This window comes from Xiphophorus maculatus, chromosome 1 (assembly GCF_002775205.1).
Source record: "Xiphophorus maculatus strain JP 163 A chromosome 1, X_maculatus-5.0-male, whole genome shotgun sequence".
Taxonomy (NCBI): domain Eukaryota; kingdom Metazoa; phylum Chordata; class Actinopteri; order Cyprinodontiformes; family Poeciliidae; genus Xiphophorus; species Xiphophorus maculatus.
The window spans coordinates 31,931,947-31,942,227 of NC_036443.1; the positions used below are offsets into that span (position 1 = coordinate 31,931,947).

At 39.9% G+C, this 10,281-nt stretch overlaps 1 protein-coding gene across 3 annotated transcripts; it reads left to right on the plus strand.

Moving 5' to 3' along the window:
* Nucleotides 1-930: 930 nt before the first annotated feature.
* uxt (ubiquitously expressed prefoldin like chaperone) lies at nt 931-7,445 on the plus strand. Of its 3 annotated transcripts, none has more exons than XM_005813789.3 (6): nt 937-3,088; nt 5,195-5,276; nt 5,854-5,921; nt 6,023-6,130; nt 6,862-6,925; nt 7,068-7,272. In XM_005813789.3, exons 1-6 carry the CDS (start codon nt 2,994-2,996, stop codon nt 7,140-7,142), a joined length of 492 nt encoding a protein of 163 aa, XP_005813846.1. In that variant the 5' UTR covers nt 937-2,993; the 3' UTR covers nt 7,143-7,272. The 3 variants fall into 3 exon arrangements, with proteins under 3 accessions (XP_023191853.1, XP_005813846.1, XP_023191855.1); XM_023336087.1 differs by lacking the exon at nt 6,862-6,925 and adding an exon at nt 4,635-5,099 and having other exon boundaries at nt 2,999-3,088; nt 7,068-7,445; XM_023336085.1 differs by lacking the exon at nt 6,862-6,925 and having other exon boundaries at nt 931-3,088; nt 7,068-7,445.
* The last annotated feature ends 2,836 nt before the right edge of the window (nt 7,446-10,281 follow it).

Sequence of the window (10,281 nt, forward strand, 5' to 3'; positions counted from 1 at the left end):
AAGTAACGGGGTATTAAATAACGGGGTACTAAGTAACGGGGTACTAAGTAACAGGGTATTAAGTAACGGGGTATTAAGTAACGGGGTACTAAGTAACGGGGTATTAAGTAACGGGGTACTAAGTAACGGGGTACTAAGTAACAGGGTATTAAGTAACGGGGTACTAAGTAACGGGGTATTAAATAATGGGGTACTAAGTAACGGGTATTAAGTAACGGGGTATTAAGTAACGGGGTACTAAGTAACGGGGTATTAAGTAACGGGGTACTAAGTAACGGGGTATTAAGTAACGGGGTACTAAGTAACGGGGTACTAAGTAACGGGGTATTAAATAACGGGGTACTAAGTAACGGGGTATTAAATAACGGGGTACTAAGTAACGGGGTACTAAGTAACGGGGTATTAAGTAACGGGGTACTAAGTAACGGGGTATTTAGTAACGGGGTACTAAGTAACGGGGTATTAAGTAACGGGGTACTAAGTAACGGGGTATTAAGTAACGGGGTACTAAGTAACGGGGTACTAAGTAACGGGGTATTAAATAACGGGGTACTAAGTAACAGGGTATTAAATAACGGGGTATTAAGTAACGGGGTATTAAGTAACGGGGTACTAAGTAACGAGGTATTAAGTAACGGGGTACTAAGTAACGGGGTACTAAGTAACGGGGTATTAAATAACGGGGTACTAAGTAACAGGGTATTAAATAACGGGGTATTAAGTAACGGGGTATTAAGTAACGGGGTACTAAGTAACAGGGTATTAAATAACGGGGTACTAAGTAACGGGGTATTAAGTAACGGGGTACTAAGTAACGGGGTATTAAATAACGGGGTACTAAGTAACAGGGTATTAAGTAACGGGGTACTAAGTAACAGGGTATTAAGTAACGGGGTACTAAGTAACGGGTATTAAGTAACCGGGTATTAAGTAACGGGGTATTAAATAACGGGGTATTAAATAACGGGGTACTAAGTAACGGGGTATTAAATAACGGGGTACTAAGTAACGGGGTATTAAATAACGGGGTACTAAGTAACGGGGTATTAAGTAACGGGGTACTAAGTAACGGGGTACTAAGTAACGGGGTATTAAGTAATGGGGTCCATATAACGGGGTATTAAATAACAGGGTACTAAGTAACGGGGTATTAAGTAACGGGGTACTAAGTAACGGGGTATTAAATAACGGGGTACTAAGTAACGGGGTATTAAATAACGGGGTACTAAGTAACGGGGTATTAAATAACGGGGTACTAAGTAACGGGGTTTTAAGTAACGGGGTACTAAGTATCGGGGTATTAAGTAACGGGGTACTAAGTAACGGGGTATTAAATAACGGGGTACTAAGTAACGGGGTTTTAAGTAACGGGGTACTAAGTATCGGGGTATTAAGTAACGGGATATTAAGTAACGGGGTACTAAGTAACGGGGTAGGCACTCGGGTGGACTTGGTAAGACGTAAGGAATTGGTTATTGATCTGACCTTAGATTCTTAATCTTTAGCTGATATTTGCAGCTGGACAGTTTAAAGAAAACATAATGAATTTATTATGATCCAATTTCTGTCAGCATAGGAATAGAAACAGAAGAAAACCAAACTGGGATAGTTTTAAAGTGATGAAAAATGTACATACAAATAAACCGATAAATGAATTAAATTCAGAAATTAGTAAATGTATTATTAATACATTTACAGACAGAATGAAGTTCATCCTCCATATGTTACGCTGCAACCTAGTCGAGAAAAAAAAAGAAACAAATGAATAGTTTTGGATGGATAATAATAAATAAAGTAAAAGATGTAGGAATAGATAAGTTTCTAATTAGTCCTGTGGTTTTTATTCCTGTTATTCCATCAAGGATCTTTGGACTGAAGTTGATTTAAACTTACAGTTAGAAAAAATGGAGGTGGAAAGTTATATAAAAAGAGAATATTCAGAGTATTACAAATATATACAGATGCTTCTAAAATGTTAAATGATAGAGTAGGTATATCATTTGTAATTCCAGATGTAAATATTATGAGAAATAAAATGATAACAGATACAAAATTGACAGTGTAGGTGAATTAATGGCTATTTTAATGGCTTTAGAGTGGACTGAGGAAACTAGAGAGAGGGAGGTTTTAATTTGTTCAGATTCAATAAGTATTAATAAATATTCTAGAGTTCAATTCAGAATCAAGGCAAGATATTATATTGGATATAAGTCACTCAATATTTAGGATTAAAAATGATGTTTCTCATGTTAAACTAGTTTGGATTCCTGCCCACATTGGTGTGGTAGGAAATGAGTTGGCTGATAGTTTTACTAAGAGTGCTGCAAAAAATAATATTGTTGATTTAAATATTAAAATAAGTAAAAATCAGGTAAAGTATATTATTAAAATGTATATCAAGAAGAAATGGTAAGAATAGTGAGATAGAGGAGGCAATGCTAGGTTTTATTATAGTATCCAAAAAAGTTGGGGAATTTAGGAAATGTAATAGAATCAAAAAAGAAGATGTTATATCTAGAATAAGTTGGACTTTCAGGATTAAATAATACTCTTAAAATAATTAATAAACATAATACAGGTTGTTGTAATTATTGTGGAAAATTAGAAACAGTCCAGCATATTTGTTTTTTAGAATGTAATAAATGTGTTCAGGAAAGAAAGGTGTTACTTAGAGATTTCAGTAGGAATAAAAATAAATGAGATATTAGGGAATAGTTTCAGAGATCATCTGCAGTATTTTTAGTTTCCTAGCAGAACGGGAATCACGGGGAGATTTTAACAGCGACACGGATGATTCACACTCCAATCCGGAAGGTGGCGGACCGCAAATACAAGTTGTTTGCCAACCGCCATAAAAAAAAGAGAAGAAGAAGAAGTTAGCAGCATGCTAGCTGTGCTAACAGGAGGGTTCGGGTTCTAGAAGTCCTCTTCGGGATCAGAGAATTTCATCTGGATCTGCTCGGGCGTTCCAGAACTGGAACCGGAACCGGAACATGATGGCTCGTCCTGCTGGTTCTGCCGGCGGTCTGGACCAGAAGGTTCTGCAGTATGAAGCTTTCATCAACGACGTTCTGAGGAGAGACCTGCGGTAAGCCTGACCCGATCTTACTAACTAGACAGAAACAGGTTTGGTTCATTCCGAATCCGAACCGAACCAAACCGGAAGTTAGGTTGAACTGATTTAAAGAAGAAGCTGAGTTTCTGAGCAGAATCGGGTCAACTGAAGGTTCTGTAGGTTCTACCTGGCAGACGTGGATCGGAACCAGAAGGAAATGGAGACGCGGTGAGAGGAACCGGGTTAGTTTCTAGTCGGATATTCGCGCTCCGCGGAGCAAGCGGCGTCTAGCTCCAGGTTGATCCGACTTATGAACGCTAATTTCGGCCAGCCGTTCTCTCCCGCTCCCTGCCTGGCGCTCGGAGGTTCAGTTAGGGACCGTCTACAAATTTCCGAACCAAACATGAGCATCTACTGTATGTACATAGATTTCTTGCCTTGTGACTATTTTTATTCTATTTCACCCTTTTTATTTCTTGTCAGTGGGTCATATGTGATGTAAACTATTAAAAACCAAGTGTATTTTTAAATATAAAGTTATGTAAAAATGTAAAGTAAAATGAAGAGGATCGTCTCTCCAGTCTAGTAGAATAATTTCACACTGATTTTATGTCACTGGGTCACATGACTTGGAAGCTATTGAAGAAAAAATATTAAAATTATTTTAAAGATTGAGTACGACTTAAAAATTTGATGGAGAGCAAAGTGTCTCCTGTGACAGCATGAATGACCACTTTCTGTCCACAGTGATGGTCAAACAACTAGAATATCATGAAGTTAAATCAGTTATTCCAATCACAAAGAGAAACTTACATATTATTTTCATCTATTACTCATAAACTGATATATTTAAAATGTTTTTTCTTTTAATGTTGATAATTAGAACTGACAACTAATGAAAACCCAAATTCAGTATCTCAGAAAGTTAGAGTATTACTGAAGACCAAAACAAAAAAAGATTTTTAGAAATCTTGGCCAATAGGAAGGAGTGATGATGTTCAGCTCTCAGTGCTGAGTTCTTCCTTCTGCCTGGTTTACTGCAGCCACGCGGCGCGGCGTCCGTCAGTCTGCAGCCAGGCGTCCGTCGGCCAGGCGGCGTCCGTCAGTCTGCAGCCAGGCGTCCGTCGGCCAGGCGGCGTCCGTCAGTCTGCAGCCAGGCGTCCGTCGGCCAGGCGGCGTCCGACGGACGCATCAGACTCTGAACTCTGAACGGCTTCTTAAGCAAAGGTTGTCTTCTGGACGGCTGTCAGGTCAGCGGTCATGTGACCTGCAGATCTGAACTGAGAGACAATTTAAAGCATCTGCAGGTTTTAATAGAAACATCCACACTAATCAGGTGATTATCTGATTAGTGTGGAGCACCAGAGATTTTCAATATTGAATCTTTCCACAATATTCTAATTTTGTGAGACACTGAATTTGTAGTTTTCATTAGTTATGAGTCATAATCATCAACACTAAAAGAAAAAAACATTGAAATATATCAGTCTGTGTGTAATGAATGAATATAATATACAAATTTCACTTTTTGAATGGAATTACTGATTTAAATCAACATTTGGATGATATTTTGGACCAGAACCTGCAGACGGTCCCTAACTGGACCTCTGAGCTCCTGGCAGGCAGCAGACCGAACGGCTGGCGCTGAACGCCGCTGACTCCACGGCGAACATCCGACTGGACACCCAGCTGACTGCGGTGTGAGACGGACCGAGGAGCTCCGGAGGTCCGGTTCGGTCCAAGTCCTCAGTCCTGAACCAGGCGTCCTGCGGCTCCACCATGACGGTTCCAGATGTTCTCTGGTCTCTCAGAGCTTCATGCTGCCAGAGGGAGCAGAAGGTTCCATCCGGAACCGGTCCAGAACCTCTCTGGTTCTGCTCAGAATGTCAGCTGATGTTTGGGATCTGGATCTGGTTGAAGATCGGCTCGACCTGGACCGGAACCATCAGAACCGTCTGAGCGGACCCGGACCATCAGAACACTTTCTCCATTTGTAATCGATTTCTGGACTACAGTGAAAACTGTTCCCGTCCTCCAGAACCCGGTACCAGAGCCATGTCTGCAGGTCAAGATGGAGGAAGTCTTGGTTCTGCTGGACACAGGGATTCTGACCCGGTTCTGGTGTTGTGGTGTTTGCAGGGCGGTGTTAGAGCAGAGGGATCGTCTCTATGAGAAGATGTCTCACTACCTGCAGCTGAAGAACGCCATCCAGAGTCTGGAGGTAGCTGCACAGATTCTCCATCCAGACAGAGGTCTCACTCTGCCACCGCTTTCCTTTCTCCCTCATTTCTCCAGCAGGGGGCGCTGTGACCTCAGCAGCTTTCAGGAGTTGGATTATAATCCCAGGAGATGAAATGAAAGTATAACCTGAAATCAGAAGCTGCCTCTTAGTTTAATTTTTATTCTTTTGGATAAACATGAAAAACAACCAATCAGCTCCTGATCGTCATTTCTCAGGATTATTGATCTTCAGTCTGGACAGCTGATCAAACAAAGAGCCGGAGCTTATTTTCAGATTGGATAAAGAAATATTCTGGATTTTTACCATTTCTACATTTAATTTATTTTGGGATTTAAAATAATCTTTTGTTATTTTACTTCAAAGGATAATTGTACATTTTTTCTCACATCTTTTCAGTTTTTAAAGATTTAATTCACATTTACACCTCGGGCATCTTTCATTTGGATTTGAATTTCTTCCATATTTTATTTGTAAGTTAGTTTCATATTGTGTGGCTGTAGTTGGCGTCTCTGACGTCACGGTGATGTCACGGTGACGTTACGGTGTGTTCCTGCAGGAGGCGGGGCCTCAGCGGCTGAAGGCAGACGTGGATCTGGGCTGCAGCTTCTTCGTTCAGGCCCGAGTGTAAGCTCCGCCCCTTCCTGTGGCCATGTGACCCGGACGGCGCCAGGCATTTATGATCCAGACTCCGGTTCCGGTTCTGACTGGCTCTCTCCTCTCCTCAGGGACAATCCGTCCAGGATTCTGGTGTTGGTCGGGTTCGGGTTCTTCGTGGAGATGAGCCACCAGGAGGCGCTGCGCTTCATCGACAAGAAGACCAATCAGCTGACGCTGTACGCTCGCTGTCGCCATGGCGACAGCAATAGAAGATATTTTGATATTTTATATTACTTCTTGAAACTGATTTTAACATTTTATTGATTTCTGTTTTTACTTTGTCTCAAATTATTCAAGTTCGAAAAGTTCAAAGTATAATTTCTCCAGATGTAAATTTTATTTTAGAAATGGAAAAATTTCCCTGTGATTTTTATGCTTTAGCAAGATTTTTTTTATTTTCAGATTTTAAAATATTTTTCATATCAAATACTAAAATATTGTCTAAACATATAAAATGTAAAAAATTCAACTTTGATTTTATTTATATACTTAAATTTGAGCAATTTATCAGCGTTTTTAAAACATCTTTTTCATTTTGTTTAAAATAGTAATATTTCTGTAGAACATTTTGATATTAATTTTAAAAATTGAAGAAAAAAATCAGCTGAAGCGTGAGACAAAATGTTTAATCTAGAATATTTTTCTGTTTTTCTCCATATCAAACATAAATATTGGAGATTTTTTACAATATTAGCCCAAGTTAAAGCAAATTGATATGATAAATTGTTGTATTTTGTCCTGAATATTCAGCAACATGTAAATGTCAGATTCCTACAAGTTCAGTCAGGTTAGCTCGACGCTAACAGGATCCACTTGTGGACCAGATGAGAGATGCTAGTCATGCTAATAATGTATGCTAGCTATGCTAATGAGAGATGCTAGTCATGCTAACTGTGTTTGCTTGCAGCTTCACTGAGCAGCTCAACAAGGACGCCGCCAAAATAAAAGCCCATATCCGCATGGTCTTGGAGGTCAGTTCATCTGCAGAACTGGACCGGTTCTGATCACAGTCTGACCCAGAGGACCGTTGGGTCTTAAATCAGTCCCAGTAGAACCAGTTTGTCTCTGGGCAGATCTGATTGGCTGCTCTCTTCTTCTTCTTCTTCTGTCCAGGGTCTGCGGGAGCTGCAGGGGCTGGAGGAGCTTCCAGACGTCTGCAGGAAGTCTGCTGCTGCTGCTCAGCTCTGATTGGACGATGAGGAGGAAGAAAAGGAGGAGCCTCTTCATCAGGAGGCAAATGATCTCCAACTGGACACACAGTGGAACCAACTTCTTCTTAGACGTAAACGGAAACATTGATGACATCTACTTCCTGTTGCTGCTCAAACAGGAAGTCCTCCACATCACTGAGACATTTCAAAATAAAATGTCAGGAAGTGGTTTTGTCTGGTAAACAGAATCAGCTGAACTGAAGCTGAAGAAACAAACATGAACAAGTTCTCGTCTTTTTGCTGTTTGTTGTGTTTTTTTATTGTAAATTTAATAAAGAATTTGAGAATATTTTGTTGCTTTGGTTGATTTATTATTGATTGATTATTGTATTTTTATTTATTTTATGTTTTATTGTGTACTATCCTAGGACAAACAAAATTTCCCCCTTTAAGGGATCAATAAAGTATTTTATTTGACATTTTCCTTTAGATTTTATTTAGGTGTGTTTTTGATTAGAAAATATTTCTCCTTATTTTATCATTTCTAGCCACTAATACATATTTACAGAAGTTCGCCTAAAATGTTATGAAGTTTATTTTATGCTGATTTCCAACAGATCCAGTTTGTAATCCAGATTAATTAGAACCATTCTGGTTATTGAACCCTGCAGGTCCGGTTCTGGTCCGGTTGGCCTCTCTATATGTTTTATGATTCTTGTTCTTTATGTTGTGAATATTGAGAAGATGTTGAATTATTCTAAAATCTGATGTTTTTGTAAATATTCTTTTTGATATAAAACATATTTCAGGATATTTAACAACTTTGTTCTGGATTTCTATTGACTTTGCTGGGTTCGGAACCGGTCCGGTGCTGTCGGGTCTCAGCTGCTCTCAGATGCTTGGCAACGTGGAGCTTGTTTCCATGGTAACGGACGGCTTGCTGAATGAGCCGCAGAAGAAGAAAGCAGCAGCTTTTAAATTAACATGAAAATGGACTGAACCGGGTCGGACCAGAACTGAAATAGTTTGGACCTTTTCCATCTCAGCTGCCTCCTTGGGGTCAAAGTTCACTTTCATCTGGATTCTTCTGTTTCTTGTTTTTCTTTTATTTCTAGAAAAAAATTCTGACCAACTCGTCTCTTCTGAACTAAAATGCAGATTTATTTTCTTGTTCTGATACTTTTATTAATTCTTCCCATATTGTGTTCAGATATCTGCTGGTCTTTACTGTTTAAGATTTGTTTGAATTCAGATTAGTTACATTCATTTATTTGTTCTTTTCATTAGTACGTTTCTGATATTTGTTTATATTTTCCAGGATTGTAGGTCTTCTGACCGGAAGTAAAAAGCAGAATGAATCTTGAAGTTTTATTTCCAGATTAATATGAACCGGAAATAAAGCCAGATTAAATTAATCTGGTTAAATTCTCCTCCGGGAATTTAACACCGAGGCTTTTCTCTGCCTTGCTCTGCGGCTCCTCGCCAGCAGCAGCTCCTGATGACGTCTCCATCCTGTTGCCGCAGAAACAGTCCTGCATCAAATGTCACGCTCCCACCGGAAACTATATCAAAACACCCGGGCTTCCCTTCAGAGTAAAGCTCCGTATCTTCCTGTCGGGTGAGCGTCTGCTCCTTGAGGTCAAAGTTCATTGTGTTAGAAGTGGCTTGAACTGAACCTGTTTCACAACGAGATATGGAAAAACCTCCTGAAAACCTCAAATAGAAGCAGAAAGTAGGAGGCCTGTAAGAAAGGCTTACAGCGTCCAGTCATACCGCATGAAATGACCAGGGGCCTCATGTACAAAACACTGCGCAGTTTTCACACTAAAACTTGGCGTAGGACAAATTTAGAAAAGTTCGGCGCACAAACAAATTCAGATGTACGAAGCCTGCGCACCTTTCCTTTATTCATCCTGATTTACAGGAAACAGAGCAGCTGCTGCTCCGCCTGTCGCCTCCATAAATACATCTTAATGTAAATTAGTATAAATACCCGGAAGTCTGTGAAGCAGTAACCATGGCAACGTCCTGTTCGAAGCAGAATAAGTATTTATAATAATAATAATTCTATCTTTTATTTCTAAGTTGCTTTCAGGGCACATAAGGTCACCTCACAAAAATCAAACTAATACATTTTAAAGAAACAAACTCCAAATGAATCCTAAAGATCTCAGAGCAGCAGAGCGTTCAGCCGGGATTTCAACGTTTCTTCTGAATCCAGGAATCATGAGCAGAAGTTACATTTACAGAGTCCAGATGATTTCTGGCTCCACTGGAGGACGGCTGCAGCTGGACCGGTACCGGTACCTGCTTTAAGTTCTGCTCAGAGCTCCAGGATGATCAGTCTGGATGAATCTAAACGATCAGAAACCAGCAGATCAATCTGATCTCTGATCAATGGCTCCATGTTCTCCATCAGAGCCAAAGCTCCTCAGGTAGCGGCTCACCTTGATGCAGCTACTGATATACCTGGGATTGTCTCCACACCTGATCACCTGATCAATAATCAAACTGTTTGATCAGCCCTGGTTTCTCTCTAGTGAGAATAAATAGATGCATTCAGACGATGAGTTTCATCTTTATGAGACACAAACTGAGCAACATGATTATTTACATTGAGGTTTTCACATCCTTTATTTCTCTTTTCTTTATTGTGTGTGTGTGTGTGTGTGTGTGTGTGTGTGTGTGTGTGTGTGTGTGTGTGTGTGTGTGTGTGTGTTAGGTTGTCTGAGGATAAATGTGGTTCAGTTTCATCATTTAAACACTAAAATATTAAAATCATGAAACCCATCTGGTTTGATGCTTCCTGGTCTAAATAACTGAATGCCGTCAGATTTCAGTGGATTTAGGTGAGTTTTGACTCTTTGTAGTTTATTATTGTTCACAGAAAAGTTTGTCGCACATTTTCACGCCAGGGAAAAAGTGCGCATATATTTATGTAAACTTTGACGCAAAATTCATTTTTATACATGCCGACTTGTGCGTTAAATATGGCGCCGCACATTTTCTGTGCGTACGGCGCTTTATACATGAGACCCCTGGACATTACTGCGAGGGAATGCAAAAGAAAATGCATGTCCCCTAAGGGGATCCGTAGACTCGAAGTGGAGAGCTGAAAACAACATAACATTATTAGTTTTTACTCAGAATCGTATCGCCAGTTGGGTTAAAACTGT

Bases quoted from the DNA above. Each gene is read 5' to 3' on its own strand.
- uxt (XM_023336085.1), top strand. From the start codon at position 2,994: ATGATGGCTCGTCCTGCTGGTTCTGCCGGCGGTCTGGACCAGAAGGTT. The intron at 5,277-5,853 runs GTAGCTGCACAG...GTGTTCCTGCAG, and splicing joins ACGCCATCCAGAGTCTGGAG to GAGGCGGGGCCTCAGCGGCT. The intron at 5,922-6,022 runs GTAAGCTCCGCC...TCCTCTCCTCAG, and splicing joins TTCTTCGTTCAGGCCCGAGT to GGACAATCCGTCCAGGATTC.